This window comes from Lampetra fluviatilis, chromosome 42, assembly GCF_964198595.1.
Source record: "Lampetra fluviatilis chromosome 42, kcLamFluv1.1, whole genome shotgun sequence".
In the NCBI taxonomy this organism is placed as follows: domain Eukaryota; kingdom Metazoa; phylum Chordata; class Hyperoartia; order Petromyzontiformes; family Petromyzontidae; genus Lampetra; species Lampetra fluviatilis.
In genome coordinates this window covers 8,493,201-8,514,161 of record NC_136316.1, presented here as the reverse complement: position 1 = coordinate 8,514,161, position 20,961 = coordinate 8,493,201, and the positions used below count along the sequence as shown (strand labels likewise).

The 20,961-nt window shown below is 43.8% G+C and overlaps 1 protein-coding gene across 1 annotated transcript; it reads left to right on the top strand.

The window, feature by feature from the left end:
* Positions 1-886: 886 nt before the first annotated feature.
* On the top strand, positions 887-19,315 carry TRPC4AP (transient receptor potential cation channel subfamily C member 4 associated protein). Its single transcript, XM_078875780.1, has 19 exons — positions 887-1,375; positions 4,743-4,874; positions 5,268-5,384; positions 7,225-7,285; positions 8,616-8,671; positions 9,233-9,361; positions 9,972-10,173; positions 10,611-10,799; positions 12,019-12,137; positions 12,509-12,637; positions 12,836-12,894; positions 13,330-13,431; positions 14,609-14,692; positions 14,886-14,976; positions 15,265-15,405; positions 15,730-15,838; positions 16,008-16,120; positions 18,458-18,664; positions 18,891-19,315. The coding sequence occupies exons 1-19, from the start codon at positions 1,217-1,219 to the stop codon at positions 19,032-19,034; spliced, it is 2,343 nt and encodes a 780-aa protein (XP_078731906.1). The 5' UTR covers positions 887-1,216; the 3' UTR covers positions 19,035-19,315.
* Positions 19,316-20,961: the final 1,646 nt, after the last annotated feature.

Sequence of the window (20,961 nt, the reverse complement as noted above, 5' to 3'; positions counted from 1 at the left end):
GTTTCATAAATTATTTTATTTATATAATAATTTTGCTGATTTTTTAAGTGTTACATGAACAGGACAGGTGACATGGTATCATGTAAAGCAACCATAAACACATGAAATACCTAGGTTTACAATTTATGAGTAAAAATCTATCTACACAATACACATAGATGTAAAATGTAAAAACTTATTTATCTTGGGAATAGTATCCAATCAGTTATTTTGTCATATTTGAATTCAGCACATTTAATTGTAGACCAGTGTTATCGTTGGTGTCTGGGCAGAGACTATCAACTTGCTGTAATATATTTGAGTGGCAGGGTGGCAGCGCAGTGGTAACACTTGTGCCTCATAGCAAAAAGTCGAGTTCGATTCCCGACTCAGGCACTTTCTGTGGAGTGTGTATGTTTTACCCCTGTTCTGCATGAGTTTCCTCCGGGTTATCCGGTTTCATCCCATCGGCTAAAACAATACAACGTAAATTGTATTGGCTAAACGTTCCAATGCTCACCCCCTCCCTTGCAAATGCATCAATTAGGATTACAGTACACAGAGGAACCATCGCCCACTACTGCAGAAACTTGGTAGGACCATCCTGAATAGTAGGGTTCTGCAAAGTTATCGACGAATGTGTTAATAGGGTTTTTTTGTATTGTTACGTGAAACATCTACCAAACCCTGGCTACTCAATACTCTCCCTTTCGTCACTCAAAATTTGGCTTAAACAACCCTTAGCTCTCAACCAGAGCCAGACCCTCCTGGTTCCACTTTTCATATTCCCAAGTTTTGTCACCGCTGCTAACTTTAACGTTCTGACGTCATGTCTCCCCTGCTCGTGCCTCATACAGCCGACCCCACCGTGACGTCACAGCGCGCGGGTTGGCGTGTTTACCCCCGACGTCATTCCACGCTCGACGCAGGAGGACGTTTTTAAGACGTCACGCGGGAGCCTGTGTTTTTATGACGTCACACCTCGTCGCAGCGTCACGTCGACCAACGTCACTTCCCGCGCTCAGCTGTAGGGGACGGGCAGAGGGCTCGGAGATATTTTAGCTCCCGAGGAAACTCGGCGCCGTCGTCACACACACACACACCCCGCCGCGCACGTCGCCATCGCATTAGGAAGGATTCTACCCCCGGCCGTCGTCTCGTTCCTCCACACAGCCCCGCGGCGCGTTGGGGGGTGGCGGGCAGGCGAGACGCGGAGCCGCCCCGCAGGCACTCGACAATGGCGGAGGAGGCGCGGAGCGCGGCCCGGGCCGGGTCCCCGCGGCCCGGCTGCTCCTCACACGTGGAGAAGACGCGCAGAGGCAGCAGCAGCAACAGCGTGGTGCACAGCCTGGCGCGACAGCGGCTCGGGCAGCAGCGTCTCGCCAGCGTGGTGCAGGTAACGCCGGGGATAGAATGGTGGGGAGAGGGGGGTGTGGGTTGACGGGGAAGAGGCCCTCCTTGCCAACGCAAGTGACGTCTTGGCGGCGCGCTAATCCGGTGGCCATGTTGCTAGGGGAAGAGGGGGGGGGGTAGCTGCCGCTCGTGTAAAGGAGTAAGCGGAGTGCGACTCGATCGCTGCGATTTTGCGTCACCCAACATCGCAAGTAAAAGTGGGGCCCCCTTTACCTTGGTAAGATGGCCGGTGTGACCGCAATGCCGGAGGCCCAACGGAGTAAAGAGAAACGGAATTAAAAGGCACGGAGGCTGCTGTTGTTGTTCTCCTCGTCACAGTCGAGACGGGGCAAGCGAGCGCAGACTGCTGCGATAAGGCTTCTCCGTGGCCAGAGAGAAGGGCGAAGCTCGTTTGCTCGACGATATGAGGCAGTTGACGGTGGACGTTGAGTTCACGAGGTAGCAGGGTTTAGGGGATTCCACCTTATTCTACAAACCGATCCCGGACATGTTTCTCGGTAAACAAATCCATGAAAACAAAATGCCGTACCAGGTCTGAGTTCATATCAGTTCCTGCCACCCAAACACAGATGACAGTGCCCCCGGACTTTACGTGTAAAATCTAGACAAGGTAAGGGGGAAATCAGACTGGGTCGAGGCCAATACGCTTGTATCTCCTAGATAAGCAAATTGTCACCATTATAACGATATAGCAAACGTAAGAGGCCGAACGCTGAAAGTTCAGTGCATGGTAAAATCGGACAAATCATCTGAAAACACGGTGGCGAGATTTTAATTACCTCGCCTAGCGTATAAGAAGAGGTCGTCGTTTAGACCCTAACGCCTGCTGTATATTTAGAGTTTGCATGTTCTCCCCGTGGTCGCGTGGATTTTTCTCTGGGTCCTCCGGGTTTTCCCTCCACATTTAGAATCAACATCACGCATTTAGAGTATTTGTCTGCTATACATTTCTATATGATAAGCCACTTCATTGAGCTATTATTTGTGGCCAGGTCGCTTCTGAAAAAGAGCTATATAGATAAGCGGGCTTTACCTGCTAAAAGATGTGACAAGTGCTGACAATAGCAAAGCATAGAATACACTGTAAACCCATTGGGAAGAATAGAGAAATGAGAGAACAAAACAATTTAAGATGTCATAATATGCATTTGGAACATAAATGCAGTAAGAAGTTTAAGGTACATCGCTCATAGTAAGAGGGCTAGACGAAGCCACAAAATCATGATTGAGGAATTTTATGCAGTCATATTCCAGATGTCACGCCTGAAGAGGTAAGCACTGATTGACAGGATGACAAAGGGAAGCTCCTGGACCAGATGCAGTCATTGGACTAAACTGATTAGCATCTCAGAAATTCAATATTTATTCTGGAGGAATCCGTTGAGCTATAAAGCTCTTTTTCACAGATGTCCAGTTGGGGTGGATCAGAATGTTACAACAACAAACAATACAAAAACACGATCGGAGTGCAAAGTTTAGGAAATGTAAACAAATAAAAAATATACAATATACAAATAGAACTAAACTATGTTTTATCCTACCAGGTAAAGCCCGGTGAGGCATTAACTTATTTTTCAGAAGTGACCTGGCCACAAATGATAGCTCATCATGTGGAAATTTATAGCAGCAAAATAATATAAAAATAATCTCAATGCATGATAAATTCACTGCTGCATAAAGGGTTGTACAATTTATTGCCATCAGTCTTGTTATGCAACAGTCCATTGGACACTTTCACACAAAGAGAGGGGTCTTCTCAGGCACAATCCCTCCTTTTTCTGCCACTCCATTGTAAGTCTCAGCCACCAACCATCATCTATTCGAGCCACATGGCCTGTCTAATTAAATGTTTCTTCGCTAAGTGATTTCTAACTTGTGTATGTTTTGTAATCCATTTGTTCCTCTGTCCCAGTGAAATTCCATGTATCCCTCCTCCAAATGTTTATTTGTTAACTTTTACGTTTTTGTTGCATTTTCTTCTTAATGTGTTTGTCATAGAAGATTTTATACTCATTAAAAACGTTATTCTTTAGCCACATTTGTTTCTTTTTATTTTTTATTGGAGTTTTGTTTTAAAAGTGCAACCTGCTTCTCATCCAACTCGTTGATTTCTTCATTTGTATTGTGGTCCACCTTCAATCACTGCCCTAGGTAAAAGTAATTAAAATTATTTTCGAGTTGTGTTCTTTGACAGATATCTTTAAATGTTTATCAAACTTGTACCTGACTTTTGTTTAGCCTCTATTTGTAACCTACTGCATGCAGCCTTTAATAAAATATAGAATTTCAAATAGTTTATTTCCATTTTGGTGTAATAATTATGTTGCCAGCAAAACTGTGGTGGTTAATATTTTCTCCATTTATATATGTACCTTTCTTTCTGTAATCTAATTATTGAAAAACTACATATTAAACAGGCTGCTGCAGAGTGAAATACTGCCGCTCTAAAACAGTTCAGCACCAATCAGTGACCCCAACCCTAACCCCCTTCTATCCTTTTTGTTCCATCCATGGTTGTTGATTGTTGCTGACAAATCTATCTTTCAATTTACCTATCTCTGTATATCTCCGTGTCTCCCTCTGTATCTCCATTTCTCTTACCTCTCTTTGTGTGTCTCTGTGGGCCAATTGCTGAAGGTTGGTAGTGCTTAACCGAATGGTTTTGAACAACAATTTCCAATATTTAACAGACTTTTAAAAATAAAAAAACTTATATGACCATGGTGACCTCCATAACCTCGATTTACCAAAGGGGGATGCGTTCTTCCGAAAACACGCGTGAAACTACATTTCGTTAATCAGAATGGCTTTTCCCATTAATTGAATTAAAAAAACACGTGTTTCAGGACAGTCATTCCAACTACTCTTAACCTAAAAATATACACCCACATCACTTTTCACAATATTAAAATTATAGTAAAGAATGTAAATATTAAAACGGTTGAATAATAATTCATTTAAAACCAAAAGATATTCTGCATGTTGAAAGAACTGGAAAGGTGATGTAGAGGCGTTACTGTGGCACTGCAGAAATACCATGACTCTATCGTGGATGGATGATGCAGTCTCCCGGATGTTTCTTGTTTTATAATCTCATGGCGTGTGCCTTGTGAAATTTCGTCGACGCGGAAATTTGATTTTGTTCATCGAAAAGTGTCCATAATTTGTCATTGCGTTAATGAAAAATGTCATAAACCAAACGTTCATAAATCGATGCATACCTGTATTGAACTGGGTTGCATCATTAGTTTCTCAAAATTAGCAGGTGGTTGTGATTGATTGTACGTTGACGCATGTCACTTAACCAAGTATTGCACTGCCTGGTCTCATACATTCTTCTCTAATTACAGATGCCAGAACCAGTACTGAAGTTACGAGACAAGCGAGCCAAGTGGAATAACATTCCCCAGTCGATTCGCCGTCTCTACGACAACAGTCAACCACACAACATCAATTACACAGAATGCATCTCTACCCTCCAGGTACCCCTTTCAGAAATGATCCATGCCGTAATGATTGTAATTCCAAGGTAATAGCCTAACTTGCGACCGAACACGACTACTGAGGTGTTTTTACTTTGATGTTTTTGTTGGGTTGCTGCTACATGTACTACCAAGTAGTATGGGCAGCAGGGTGTCTCAATAGTAAAACGTGTGTGCCTCACAACAAGAACGTTCTGGGTTTGATTCTGCGCTTGGGTGCGTTTCTGTGTGGAGTGTGTATGTTCTCCCCCTGTTCTGCATGGGTTTCCTCCAGGTCCTCACGTTTTCTCCCATGTAGCTGTTCTAAATTTAGGCTGTTCAATGTCTTCCATGAAACCCAATTAAAATGCAGGGCATAACATGTTATTCTTTTAACTTGTCCGTTGTCCACAGGATCTCATTTCATTGATGACTGTGGAAGGGATGGAATCCAGTGCCGATTATGGGAAGGTGCCCCAGCCAGCAAAGTTCATTAATGCCGACGTGTTTGACCTCTTTGGAGGAGTGGAGGTATGTGCCACCACTATCAGCCATTCTCTCTCTTGTCAAACTAATGCTGTCACCATCTGTCACGGTCCTGCAATGTCAGCATAAATCTCATTCCTTCACATGAACGGATCTCATCGCTCCATTTCTATAGCAGTTGCCCTCTTTGGTGTGCTCTCTGCTCATGAAATTTGTGAGTACGCTGGTTGAGTGGTGAATTTTATGCAATTTTTTTCACCATATGTAACTAATCATGCATAGTGTTACCCTTCATTTTAACAGTGCACCGTTTGCCTTTAAGTCATCCCATTGTAGTCGCATCTGAACATTGCACAGCAAGTCTGGTGGCCAACTTCATGGGAGGCAGGCGATGCAGTGGTTAACACTTTTGTCTCGCAGCAAGAAGGGCCTGTGTTCTCGATGCCTGACACATGTGCCTTTCTGAGTAGGGTTTGTACTTCCTCCTGTTGTCCAGGATTTCTGGTTTTTCCCATAGCTTACACAAACAGTACAATGTAACTTGTATTGGCCAATATCCCAATGCAGAAAAATTACCTGCAAAGTTGGGATTGCACATAGCAGCATTGCTTCCTCCTGACAGACTATAACTGTCTGTGAAACAGCACGTTTGTGAGAGCCCTGCACTGTAAGAAGAGCGCAAATTTCAAGTGTACTTAATTACTCATTACTAATTTTTAAGCATTTATGAACGTGGTACATTATTGTTGTATTTGCTGTAGACTCATCAGCGACTCAAGTCTGGAGTTCTCAGCCACTGTGATAAATAGCGTAATTTTGAATGTAAATCGTTTCTGAGGAGCATTGCTGTGCAATCTGGCGATCGTATGCACTGATCCCATCAGTATGTAAAGCTATGGTTTGCGAGATGTTAACAACCTCGCTTGGTATGCAAGAGGTTGTGGGTTTGATTCCGACCCTGACAACTGTATATTTGGAGTGTGCGTGTTCTCCCCGTAGTCGCGTGGATTTATCTCCAGGTCCTCCAGTTTTTCTTTCCACATTTAGAAACGTACGTTTATAGTATTTGGCTGCTATAAACTTCCACGTGATAAGCCACTTCGTTGAGCTATCATTTGTGGCCAGCTCGCTTCTGAAAAGAGCTATTTAGCTCAGTGGGCCTTACCTGGTAAATTGAAAATTGTTTATAGTTGTATGTACCCATAGAGTCGTTCAACCTTACAAACAAAACACAATCCCATGTGTGTAGTGCAGATTACACTGCATATATAAATATTCCACTAAAGCCAGTGGTGGAATTTCCGGTCTTATGCTGGTGACCCAATTCTCTCTCCTGGACAACCACAAGTTGAGTTGACGGTTAATGTGCCATGCAACCATGTAGAGCCTAGGCCATATGGCATGCAACACAGCTAGTAATATCCTGAGTATTGCGAATGTCAAGACACATTTAACTCGTCCATGGTATGCTCAGAGATAAAGGTATTTGCTTTGATGACACCTACAGATGTGAACGTCTTCGGAGAGTCAAAATCTAAGTGTCTCGCTGCTCAAACATTTATGGGGAGCTTCACATCCTTTTGCCACTCCTTAGTCAGTTGTGGAAATTCCACATTCCAAAAGCAGAGGTCAGTCTCCATAGGGTCACCACTGGAATTGTCGCATTGAGACCTATTTTATCAACCCTGGAGGGATGATGGGCTGAGTCTGGTCTACACCTACAGTTTTAATGACTGCAATTGTGCCAGTACAGATTGTGAAATGTAAATTTCGACTTCGTTGTGTACCTAGTATTCAGTAAATATGTGTTAAAATAAAAATGTTTACATACGTCTAAAATACATGTCGTGTTAAACTATTGTCTCCCTTGTATTTCACTTCTCAGCTGCTCGTGGATGTCCTGATGAGACCAACGTTACTCCCACAGGACCAAAGCAAGCTTAGAAGTAAGCCATGCGTTAATCCGTTGTGGATAACGATGGAAATGTTGCAGTTAACAAACAATGACATGACGGTGTAATATGTGCACTATTCTCGATTTTCTCCCGTGATGTTATAATGAGGGGCAATATGCTCGTTGTTTATTCTTACAACTTCAGTGCACAGAGTAACAAAAATAATTGAACTGCTGAATTAGCTTCAAATTGTATACACTTTCATTTGCAGTCAGGACTTAATGAATAATTTCGTTTAAAGGACATGAAAATAAATAATCCGAAAGTTACAGCATAAGTGACTAATGGAGTAGGGGTGTGTATGTGATAAATATTGAGTGTGAATCTGATACTCGGACTACTGACAATGAGTTGTACACCTGTTATCTTTCATCTCGTATATCTCTCATCCCAAAACCTTGGGAGATGGCATTTTAAAAAATTAATATCATAAAAATCAGAACGATGTGTGCAGGTTAGTGAAGGTGTAGAGCATAGATGTGGGAGCAATGGATTTCCCACGCATTGCCCTCTGCTGCCCAAATACAGCTGGCAGCCTACAACACTTGTTGTATACATGACGGTCACCCATCCAAGCACTCTCCAGGATCAAATCTTGCTTCTCTTGGGAGATCTGACCAGTTTGGGCACATTCAGGGGTGCAAGATGTTAACTCCCTCGCCGAGTATACAGGAGAGGTCGTGGGTTTAATTCCAACCCTGACGCCTGAATATTTGGAGTTTTTGCATGTCTTTCCCAATGGTTGCGTGGATTTTTCTCCGGGTCCTCTGGTTTTTCCCTCCACATTTAGAAATATTCATTTAGAGTATTTAGCTGCTATGAATGTCCACGTGATAAGCCACTTAATTGAGCTGTCATTTGTGGCCAGGTCCCTTCTGAAACAAACTACATAGCGCAGTGGGCCTTACCTGGTAAAAGTAAACAATGGTTATATATACTCTTAGTTCTTTCGGTAAAGTCACGTAGGTAAAAATGAAATTAAAATTAAAAAAATAATAATAAAATCACGACGTTTCGGAGGCAACACAAGTCTCCGTCATCAGGTGGGACCGTCACAGCCAGATGCAGCAAATCTGGCTCTTTCAGGTTCCACAACCTTATATATTCTAGTCATGATAAAAAATAAAGTTGCTAATGCAGGGACGAATTTACATATTAAAAGAAAACCTCCCCAAACATGCCTATTTTGCTGCTTCCTTACAGCGGCATTGCCATTTAACGTTTAATACAGTATTCCCTGTGTGTGCACTCATGTCACATGTGTAAGTGTTAATATGACATCATGGATTTGTGACCTGGTGAACTTGTTTTTGTGTTGCAGTACAAATGCACCTGACCAAAGCTGTGCTGGAGGTGTTGCACAATGTCTGCATGTGTGTAAGTATGATTTGTCAGGGCACACTTGGGATCTTCTAAGTCCCTGAATAATTTCAATATCATTAGTCATGACACCGGAGTACACGAATGAAAAATGAAAATAAATGTACACATGTGAAAATGTGTTTAAATATAATTTGAGCATTTGTCATTATCTTGGTCATCAACGGCTGTGTTAAGTCCTTTACCGAATGAAGGGCTCCCCCACGTTACTATCCATGGCCTTGTTATTCGTGTTTGCTATACACGTGTCAACGGACATCCTGGAAACCCTTGCAATTGAGATGTTCCATCTCAACGGATTTTGCACGCATGTGCCCATACCCTCCCAATTTGTTCCTGCCCCGTGTGCCTTTGCCCTTTCGTGTGCTTCTGCCCTCGTGTGCCCATGCCTTCGTGTGCCCCTGCCTTCTCGTGTGCTCCTGCCTTCTCGTGTGCTCATGATCTTGTGTTCCCATACCCTCTCGTGTGCTCATGCCCTCGTGTGTGCCTGCCCTCTAGTGTGCTCCTGACCTCATGTTCCCTTGCCCTCGCGCGCCCATGCCCTCTCGTGAGCTGCAGACGGAACGCGTGGCCAAGCGCCTCTCCGAGCGGCTCGAGTTCGTCATGTATCTCTTTACGCTGATGTCGGAGAAGAGGGGCTACCTGCAGGCAGCCTCGCTCATGGAAGACGTGCTGGGCACAAAAAAGGTGAAAAAACACCTCGCTGGGAACCCAATCTGGTTCCTGTTCCCTTACTCTTGCTTTGCAAAATCCAATTTAATTGCTTATTCTGGTGAATGTTGACAAAAATTGTGACAGGTTTTATATATGTCATAATTAATATGGAAACGGGTTAATTTTGGTGCAGGTTTGTATCGTTTTTATTCGAGCTTGATGTATATATGTAGAACTTATTTTGCACCGTACGTAGCCAATCGTGCTAATTGTAGGTGTGGGGAAGGAAAACAAACTAAACAAAATCGTGTGCTGGGACTAATAAGAATAGGTTTTATCCTTTCTGGCAATATAACATGTTCAAACACCAAATAGATACCTTTTCGCAAGGCATCAAAGTTTGCATTAACCACACGTACTTGTGGCAAAACATGCCAACAAATGCATTGTCTTTGAAACTGATTGTCCTACACCAGAGACACACCAGTGTTAGACCAGAGAAAGGCGAATAGTACAAAGACATTGCAAGTATCGGTGCACTTATAGGTCCGATACTAGGACTTTGCGTCACTGTCGCACTACACACGGCAGACGTGTGAACTTTGGCGTTGCACGCGTTGTGCCCGGCCGGTGTGGCGTCTAGGAGATGATCCTGCTGGAGGAGATCCCTGACCTGGTGAAGCTCATCGCCCGCTTCGACCATCACCAGTTCGCCAACTTCTGCCGCGTGCTCTCGGTGATGGTGTCCGAGCTGGAGCCAGTGGGAGACGAGAACCAGACGCTGCTGGCTCAGAACGAGCAGCTGCGCAGGCACTGCAACCCCACGTCGGCCGAGGTGAACCAAGGTGAGTCCGGTCATATTTTATTGGAAAGCTGGTCAGGATATATATCTGCTTGTTGCTGTCCCCATTTGAATTCCACTGTGCGCTATTTGGCAGCAGAGGGGCGCAGTGGTAACACAGCAAGAAGGGCCTGTTTCGAATTCCAATTCGAGTGACTTTCTGAGTGGAGTTCGTATGTTTGTCCCCCTTTGATGCATGGTTGCTTCTAAGTTCTCTGGCTTCTACAGAGAAAACAGTACAATGTAACCGGTATTGGTCAATACATCCCTTTGCTCAAAAATAACACGCATATTACCAAATTAAGATTATACAAAGCAATCATTGCCCATAGCTGTAAATACTTGGCAGGGACTCTACTGACAAATGTTCTTGATGCTCAGGCTTTCCTTGATAAAACAAGCATCTTAATAATAACAGCATCATTGTGATTGATCTTCCAGCAACGCTGCTGAACATCCCGGGAATCGTGAAGCGACTGTGCGAGCTCGCGACGCAGAAGTCGACCGAGAGGCAGAGCCCTTTCGTCTTCCTGCAGGAGCTCGAGCACTGGCTCAACCTGATGGACAACTCCATCGCCCTGGACATGACCACGTACATCGTGGACGAGAGCAACTTGGATACGAGCATGGGTAAACCCGCCTCTCCGTTCTCACACCCAGCGAAGGGAAAGCACCACCCCGAGTGGTGGTTGGCTCTCACACTTTTCAATATTCAGCGCCTTGCGATCTCCAGGTGAAAGCTGCTTTAGATGTGTAAATTGTTATTATATCGTGACACTTTCATCAACGCTTTCATTGTAACTTGCCTGATCCGCCCCCTTACTGGACATCTGTGAAATAGAGCTTCATAGCTCCTTGGATTCCTCCAGGATAAATAAAGATTCTGAAATAAAATAAATATTCTGATTCTGAACGTATCAGACGAGTAACCTCATCATACTTAATCTCAACACATTTGTCAATAACATGGTGCTTTTGAAAAAAAAAGGCGACATTTTGGGCAATGACCATAATTAGTAACACATGGTTATACTGGCATCCATGTTGTATTATTAGTGACCCCCACAATATTTTTAGTTTTATTTGAAATTAAAGACATTAAAAATCTTACATTAAATATTGTTATAAGTGCACTTGATTATAACAAGATTTTGAATTATAGAATTTAAATTCTATGATCATGCATTTAGATCCCATCATATCTCGGAAGCTAAGCTGGTTTTGAGCCTGGACATCGAATGGATGGGCGACCACCATGCGAGGCAGATCATTATGGGGTGCAGGGATAGCGGTGGGCAGTACAGAAAAAGCGATTATTGTACTGTACTAATATGCTCCCTCATCTAAACGTCTGGTTAGTGCCCACTTTGACTAGTGCGGTAAAACATGGTCAAATATTAAAAAAATTACATTATATTGACCAGCACGGCATGGGAGTCCCCTAATCCAGTTGTTGGTCGCAAAAGGGCTGCACGTGCATTCATTGTGACAACGCTGCAGGTTTAACAGGACGAGTGTGACCGTGTGCGCCGCGGCAGCGAGACATTAACTACCTCACCTGGTATAGAGTGGGTCGTGGGTTCGATCCCGACCCTGATACCTGTATTATATTGGAGTTTGCATGTCTCTCTCCCTGTGGTCATGTGGATATTTCTCCGAGTCCTCCAGTTTTTCCCTCTACATTTAGAAATATGCGTTTAGAGTATTTGGCTGCTATAAATTTCCACATGATAAGCTACTTTGTTGGGCTGTCATTTGTGGTCAGGTCGCTATATAGCTCAGTGGGCCTTACCTGGTGAAATAAAAAGTGTTAAGTTTAGTGCGTGCGTGTGAACTTGTGCGATGTCAGATATGGATTACAGTGACCACCCTATAATTGACCAGCTCCCGCTCACCATGCACGAGGTGTACAAGGTGGAGGTGCTCTACCTGCTGTGCGTGCTGCTGACGGGAAAGCACCGCGACGAGGTACTACCCACGGCCCCCCGGGGCCCCCTCCCTCCCTCGCAAGAGGTGGGCATAGCCACTTTACCCCACCGACTGTGGTATACTCATTCCTACTGCTGGGTGGCAGAGACGGGGTGGGGGGGGATTTAAGAACCTTGCCCCATTATTTTTCACGTACAGAGCTGGGAGAAATAATGCAGAGTAATACCATTGTTTAATCATTATGCGAGTTTTATGGATTGATTCAGTTTCAGGGTTTAATGATTAAAAATGTTATCTGTGTGTTCAGAGTAGGGAAACAGAATTCGTCTCTGAATAAAATCAGGGTCACATGATAACACTGTTGTTAAGGCTGCTTTAGGAGAATGTGAGGCTGTGTCTTTGTTGTGAAGGTACACAAGATGCTGGCAGAGTTCCGCTTGATTCCTGGCCTGAATGATCTCTTCGAGAAGCTCATCTGGAAAAACCGCTCGCACAACCACCGGCTGCACAGCCCTAACCAGAACTGCGACTGCAGCCCAGTGAGTGAAGCACTGAGAGCAGTATTCGGTGAATACGTGAACCATAATTATCGTTCTGTTTGCCTCCCTCTGGATAGACTAGGGCCCTCTTATTATTACACTTGTTTTACCCTGGGGTTTTTCGCTGAGTCTTAAGGGGTTTTTTCACGGATTATTATTGCCAGTATCAACCAATCACCCTCTTAATGTCCTCTGCAGGACGTGGCTCTGAAGATCCAATTCTTGAGGCTCCTGCACAGCTTCAGCGACCATCACGAGTACCTACACGCATTGCACTTCACTAAAATTGTTTCATGTTCACGTTAGGCAACCTTAACCTGTGAGAAATAACGTATTCTTGCATGAAATAAGAATCGGAATCTTTATTTATCCTGGTTGAAATCCGAAATGTTTTGTGTAGGAACAGACTCAAACAATGTAATACCTTAAAACTAATTTATCATGCTAAACTACCTATATGTGTATACAAATTATGACATTTTGCGATATTAGGAAGCCACTGGAGCTATGTGCTTTTAAATCTAGATTGAAAACTAATTTCTTTGGAACTGCATTTTGTGCTTAGTTTGTTGTCCTTTCCCTGCACCTCCGATTAGCACGGTTGGCTACGTACGGTGCGAAAGAAGTTCAACACACATACGAAATAAAATTGGGAATGATTGCCTGATCATATATTGTGTTTTTTGTTGCAGGAATAAGTATTTACTTCTGAATAGACGGGAGCTGATGGAGCTCGGTGCCATTGCGCTCGAAGCCAAAGTCTCAGAAACCAAAGCGGTGGTCAACACAAACAGGTAACGACACACGGTCAGGATACCAGCAAGTGCCGCCATCCCCCTAGTTTAGGGGTCAGCAACCAAAATAGCAAGAAGAGCCATTTATTAAGAATTCGGTAAAAAAACCCTCAATATTTCAAGAGCCACAATGCATGTGAGTCTGAGACCCTGGTGGTCCTTAATAACGTCACAAAGCAGTCCCTGAAGGAGCGGCAACGTGGCTCCGGAGTCGCACATTTTCCGAACCCTGCATTAGCTCATAAACAAAACTCGGTATCGTGTGGCAGTGATGTGGTCCAGGTGTAGCACGGTTGCCACTTGTTGCAGTGATTCGGTTCGAGTCTGGTGGGTGATCCTGGTTAATGCTGTGGGAGTGTGACCGTGAAATACTTCGTGCCGCCTGCTCCACAGTGCACGTCATTCGAAAAGTGCAGGCCATTGTGTGCTGGTGTCATGGTCCAAAGTTGCCAAATTTGAAGAATTGCCTGCAAATTACTCAGTTGAGATGGCACAGCAACATTTTTACCATGTTATTTGAGTTGAATATTGCACTTTGTTTAAACGAACAAAATAATATTTAGTTAACTCATTTTTGTGGCTTTCCCCCTGCAAAATGTATGCTTAGAAAAATAGGTGTTTCTGCAGTATAACAAACAGGAATACCTTTTCATATCTCGGTACTGTCTTTCACAACAAGACGTGAATCATTTCCCGTGCGAGTCATTGTGGTTGGAACTTCCCCTGCGGTGAAGCCTACTTGTTGTCGTGGACAATGCGTGTGCCCCCTGGGTATCTTCCAACACATAGGGGCAAACTGTTGCTATGGTGATATGAAGTGGCTATCCATGCGATGACTGACGGATCACCCCGCATTGGTCCGTGGCCACCTGTTTCCACAGCAGAGATGTCGTCCTGCTGATGATACTGCCCTTCAGTGTCCAAACACTGCCGCTGTGTCATACAATATATGTGGTTATGTATTTTCATAATTCTTGGACACGCATGATTGTGGTCCGGCATACAGGTCTTCACAAGTGGTACTTTTTAAGAGTTGTGTAACGTGCTGCCTGTAATTTTAGGCGACCTTGATGGACAGTGGAATGGGTTGTTAAAGCAGCCGGGAGGAATTTTCATTGATATTGTGAACGCTCGTTGATTGGCTGGATTGCCATTTGACACTCGCACTGCATTCCAGGAGGCTGATGTGTCTAGGGGATAAAGGGCTCCTCTCCAAGCTCATCGAGGTCATGAAGGAGGAGCCCCCCGAGTCTTCGTTCAGGTTTGTTGGGGGTCACTTTGCGGTGCATTTGGGATTCATGTTGACTTCATTGTGACATTTTCACTTGTCAACATTACAATGTGCACGTCATGGCTTGATTATCACCCGACTTTAAATAAAAGTGAGAAACTCACCCGTGTGTTGTGCTGCATCTTTGGCTCTGTCTCTGTTGTTTGACGTTTTTTTCTTTCAGATTTTGGTTAGCAAGGGCAGTTGAGAGCTTCCTACGTGGTGCTACCTCATATGTTGATCAGATATTCCTACTCAGACGAGGGTTATTAGAGGTACGTGCCTCTACCTACACTTTACCCATAGATTTACATTCCCATATATCTCTGCACAAAATTAAAGCAATTTTTCTTACACATCCTATCAGCCACATGGCATTCTAGAAGTTATATTTTTCAACTACATTAGTTTAATGCTTACAAACTCTGAACCGGTGTTGAGGTTGTCTCATCAGCCTTGCATACACAATGGTAGTTTATGAATGGTAATGTTATCAGTTTCCTGCAGAATGCAACGCATTCCATACTGCCAGGATCCTACCTCACTGGTTCCCTCTCCCACAGCACATCCTGTCCTGCATCATCGACAGCGAAAGCACGTCCAGGGACATCTTGCAGAGCAACTTCGATTTGCTCGGAGAGCTCATGAAGTTCAACGTCAAAGCCTTCAAGATGTTTGACACATGCGTAGACACTGAAGAAAAGGTAAACTGACGCAACTCTAACGGTGCATCAATTTGAAATACGTGCATCAAATAATTCGAATGAGAATCAGTCTTTTACCCTGGTTTAATTTTAAAAATAACAGTAATAGGTACCTCCATATACATCCCAGTGCCTGGTTGCATAAAACGAACACAAGATTTACCTAAATTCGCATTTACATAGGAAACTAAGGAATTTTTTTTATTTAAGTGTTTTTTTAATGCAATCCGGCCTAGGTCAATTATGTTAATTCCATGTCTAAAGTCAATAGGCTTTATCCTAATGAATAATGAAATGTGACCCGTGTTGGTTGATGTGCTGCAGTTTCAGAAATTCTTGGCGCAGATCAACAGCTCCCTGGTGGACTCAAACATGTTCATCCGCTGCATCGTGCTGTCGCTGGAACGCTTCTCTCAGACCGACGACTCCACCGGTACAGAGCCTATGGCAGTGCACACCCACGGAGCTTATGGCAGTGCACACCCACGGAGGCATGGCAGTGCACACCCAGAGCCTCGTGTTACAGCCAAAATTCACGCGGGTTAAATCGGTGTCATCAGCTGTGTGATTAATGCCCACCACCCGCGTATATCTCTCTTCAGTCGCGGAGGTGATGCTGCAGTGCCGTCTGCTGACATACATGGCGAGCGTGGAGAACCAGCTCACCATCCTAATGCGCCTCATCAGCATTGTCCAGGTGGAGACACTCACTCAGGTATGAGCGCTCAACAGAAGCGTTGCATTTGCACTTAAAAGTATTTGACAATTGCAAGCAATGCGCCTGGTAGTTGGCCCAGCGGTAGAGGAAGCATCTTGCAACGGGTAAGTTGTGAGTTTAAATCCTAGTTGGGGGTTGGCTCAGCCCATAGTCCCTCCAAGGTCGATATTAGTACAGTAGTTTCTTGGTTAAGTGACATCGGTTAACATTCCGCCTCCCATAGGACGCCATGGTTTCAATGAACGTAAACATTTTGATGAACGGTATGTTTACGCTATGCACGCCAGTCCGAGCGCTTGTCAGTGGGCTGAGCATGCCCTAGCCCAGGGGTCTGCAACCTTTAAGACATAAAGAGCCACTTGGACCCGTTTCCGAAGGAAAAAATAAACTGGGAGCCGCAAAACCATTGCAACTATTAAAACAAATATAACACTGCATATATTGTTTCTTACCTTATTGCTATATACAGGATCGTGCAGTCAGCTGTCAATCTGAATAAAAAAATGACTTTTTCACTTAACAATGTAAAATATATTTTTGCAAATTAATAGCTAAATTACCTGGTTAATGGGATTTTTGCTCCTGAACCTCAGTGCACAGTGTCTGCACATCAGGGCTGTAAGACGTCACCTTCATTTTCACACAGGCTTGCAAGCTGTCATCTGTGAGGCGTGATCGATGTTTGTTTTTAATATAGTTCATGTTGGAGAAGACCTCCTCACATACATATGTGGAGCCGAAGATCGACAGGACTCCAAATGCATACTTTTTCATGTTTATATAAGTGTTGGGGATGGCATTCCATGTTTCGAATACAAGTTTGTCCTGTTTGGGAAGGTTTTCAATATCACTCCATTTATGATTCTGAGCCAGAATGGCCTTCTGACGGGCAACATCCTCAAGAGTAGCGGTCAAGCATTTGAACTTGGACACCCATATATCTTTGTCGGCTATATCGGCCAGTTCCATCTCAAGATCAGGTTGACTTACACCTGCAAATGCAGTCATATTCAATAGGGATGGATCGATCGCCAGGGGAGTGACAGGGAAGGATAATGTCGTTTTTTCCTCTCTGAACTCACAGAATCGTTTCCCAAACGAACTTTGCATTGTGGTGATTGCAGACTTGAAATATTCCAAATTTATCGTATCATGACTTTGTTTGAACTCTCTCAAAGAGGGAAAGTGAGACAGTGTACCTCTCTGTAAATCTTTGACAAACACTGTCAACTTGCGCTCGAATGCCAAAACCTCCTCCAGCATGTGCAGGGCTGTGCCTCCTTTCCCCTGAAGGGTTGTATTTAGCGTGTTTAGATGTGCTGTCATGTCTACCATAAAATGTAATTTTTCCAGCCACTCTGGCTGTTCCAGCTCAGCAAAGGTGAGCTCTTTGCTGCCCAGGAAGGTTTTTACTTCTTCCAAACATGTGACAAAGCAACGGCAACGTTATTGCCTGTCACCGGGCGGGCAGTGTGGAGCGGAGCGGCGACCTGTCAGCAGCGGCAACGCCAGAGCAGGTGTCACAGTGCGCCTCCTCCCCTCGCTAGCATCCGCCCCGGAGCCGCGGTCAAGGTTCAAAAGAGCCGCATGCGGCTCCGGAGCCGCAGGTTGCCGACCCCTGCCCTAGCCAATCAGCGACGCCCATTTACGAGCATTTAGACCTCGACTGGCTTTGTTTACATTATGCTTTCTATATTCGATTAACAGTTATTTCAGTTAACAGTAGTTTTCGTGGAACAGATTAAACTGTTAACCGAGGGACTGCTGTACTACTTTGTGGGGAAGTCAATCGTGGTTGTCTATGGATAGACTTGCCCCCACCTTAGCAACGCGCAATTCCCGCACTGCTCAGTTTGTACGTTCTCCACCTCTTCCCTTTTTTCCCTTTTACTGTGTATATATAGATACCGTCTCTGAATTCTTGTTCTTCAAGTTCATTTATTAGGTATAGCCCTGTGAGCCATTCAGCTCTTGAATCTTCTGATTGGGTTTCCTCAGAGTTCTCCAGTTTCCTCTCATCGCTAATATATATAACGAAACTGGTGTTGACTAAACATGCCAATGCCGAAAAGTAATCTGCAAATTGCTCAATTGGTATTACACGTAACAATATTACCCCCCCCCTACTTTGAAAACCTGGCACAGCCTCATGAAAATGTGACACTCGGTGAGGCTTTTCTGGATAATTAGTAGAATAATATTTTTCCACTTCGAAAAAACTCATGCCACTGCAGAGGCTCCTGTGACGTTGTGTAAGAAAATGTGGTGTCATCAGCCTCGTGTAGAAACAAAACTCCAGTGAGTTTTAACACCCTGTTACGGTTTTGGCTGCAGGAGAACGTGAGCTGCCTGAACACGAGCCTCGTGTTCCTGATGCTAGCCCTGCGGCGAGGGGGGCTGCCCATCTACCTGAACGCGCTGCGGGAGAAGGAGCTGGCTGACAACAAGCCGGGCCACGTGCTCACCAACTTCCACTCTCTGCTGCAGTTCTGGCAGACGCACTACCTGAACAAAGACAAGGACAGCACCTCCCTCGAGAACGTATGCCCTCATTAAGTCGACAAGCCACGTGTTGAACGAGAGTGTGAATGAGCGGTTATATAAATGCATCGATGTGTGAGTTGGTGGGTGAGTGGAGAGGTAGTGCAGTGGTCAACAAATTGCTACGAGAACCCAGTTACCCAAGTTTTGGGTCCCTCACAGTCAACATCCTTGATTGGTATCTGCTTCGTTTGTTCATATAGATTTGATGCGTGTGCCTGTGCAGAGCTCCTGCATAAACTTCAGCTATTGGAAGGAAACCGTGTCCACTCTGCTGGACGAAGACCGCAGCTCCCCCTACGCCCTGCTCAGCTACGTGCGGCCGTCCTGCCTCGGCACGGACTCCGAGAACACCTGCAGTGAAAACTGATCAAGCCTCCGCCAGTCTTTGTGCAATGTCCCAAGAAACAAGTGCTTATTATTTCTGTTTGACACGGGGATGCTGCTGTGTATTGGGTTTGGGGTGAAGTGTTGCTGATGACTGGGGTAGGGGGGGAAATAATGTCTCTGGAGGAATTTTGTGGAGATAATGTAAATTCACCGTGCATCACATTTTAAGAAAAAAAAATCTGTCTAAAATGAACAACTTTTTATTGGACAAATAATTAATTTGTAACAAAGTACATAGCTAAATAAAGCAAATATTGAAACATCAGTTAATTTACAATTGCCACGCTTCAGTTATTTTACTGTATAAAAATGTGTATTGAGAATCTCAGTATGTGCCTTTAAAGCAAAGGCTCTGTTTGGGATGTGTGCTGTGGCTTCCTAATTTTTGTTTTGAACTGTTCAGAGAAAAAGTATTATTAATATTACTTTTCTGTATTTGGACTTTAAATCAGCATTTGATTTGTAGTTTTAGTATGGTAAAATCATTTTTGAATTTTTTCAAACACTTGGTTAAAACTGTAACATTTGTTAAATAGCACCTTAAACTCCTTGTATAATTATTACTGGTGACTTGGAAAAAGATTAAATGCATCTATTCTCAGAAAATGTTTATGTAAGCAACCAGCCATTTAGTTTGTATGAATTAAGGTTTAAACATTAAACTAAACTTTTTATTTTACCAGGTAAGATAGAGCCCACTGAGTTATACAGTAAGTCCCCGATGGAAATCCGACCTTACATAAATTATGTTAAAACAAATTCAACATGTGAAATTTTTCGCGTTTCTTAAGCGCAAATAGTGCAGGGCGGTGAGGTTGCAGATTAATTCCGGAGCAATTTACACCAAAGTGCACAGCTTTCACTGAGCCCCGAGGTAAATGGAATGTTTTGTAGCATTATGTAATTGTTTTATATGCTTACAACCATCTTTTCCCCATGTTTGTATTGCTAGTTTTCTTCATTTTAAGTTTATTTCACGAGTTATTTACTGTATGTACTTTATTTAACACAATTATACTTCGATTGTTTATGGTCTTGGCTAACAGCGATCAGAGAAGTCTAGGCCTAGCCTAATGCACGGTAAACGGACATTCGGAAGTGACTGCTTTCTGTTAACAGTATAAAAAAATGTTTCGTGGTATTCAGAAACAATTGGATACAGTATACAGTATATGTTCCATTACTTTAATTATGGGTAGTGTTGGGGTATTCGATTAAGTGCAGAGGGTATGCACAGTAATTGGGTAGGGGAGGCACAACTGTTTTCGGCGATGGGATTTCATCTTGATTTTGGGGGAAAATTGTTCAGTTTCCGACATACAGAAAATTTGGGTTACGGATCGTTCTCAGGAACCTAACCCTTCCATAACCCATGGACTGTTTGTGTAGCTCTTTTTCAGAAGCTATCTGGCCACAAATGATAAAATGGCTTGTGGAAATTTATAGCCAAATACTCAACGCATATTAATTCTAAATGTGGAGGGAAAAACCAGAGGACCTGCAGAAAAATCCACGTGACCACAGGGAGAACATGCAAACTCCAAACACAGGCGTCGGGGTTTATGATTTGCATACCAGGCGAGGTAGTTGACAACATCTCCCCACCACGGCACCCCAGGATGATTGACTCGAGGCTCGTCCAGGGCACAAATCACCAGGCACGCATTGTGTTTTGTTTCTGACACGTTCACACGGGTTTGCTGCTAATTTAATATTTTCAATATGTTCTTAAACACGAATGAAATAAAAGCTTATTACATTCATATGGGTAAACTAAAAAACTTCCAAATTTCAGTTTTGTAACATGACACATTCTGTTGACTGCACATAGAATGTCTATTTTCATGTTAACGAGTATTAATGTCATGGCGCTTTGGGTGGCAGATGTGCCAGAAAATGTGCCACGT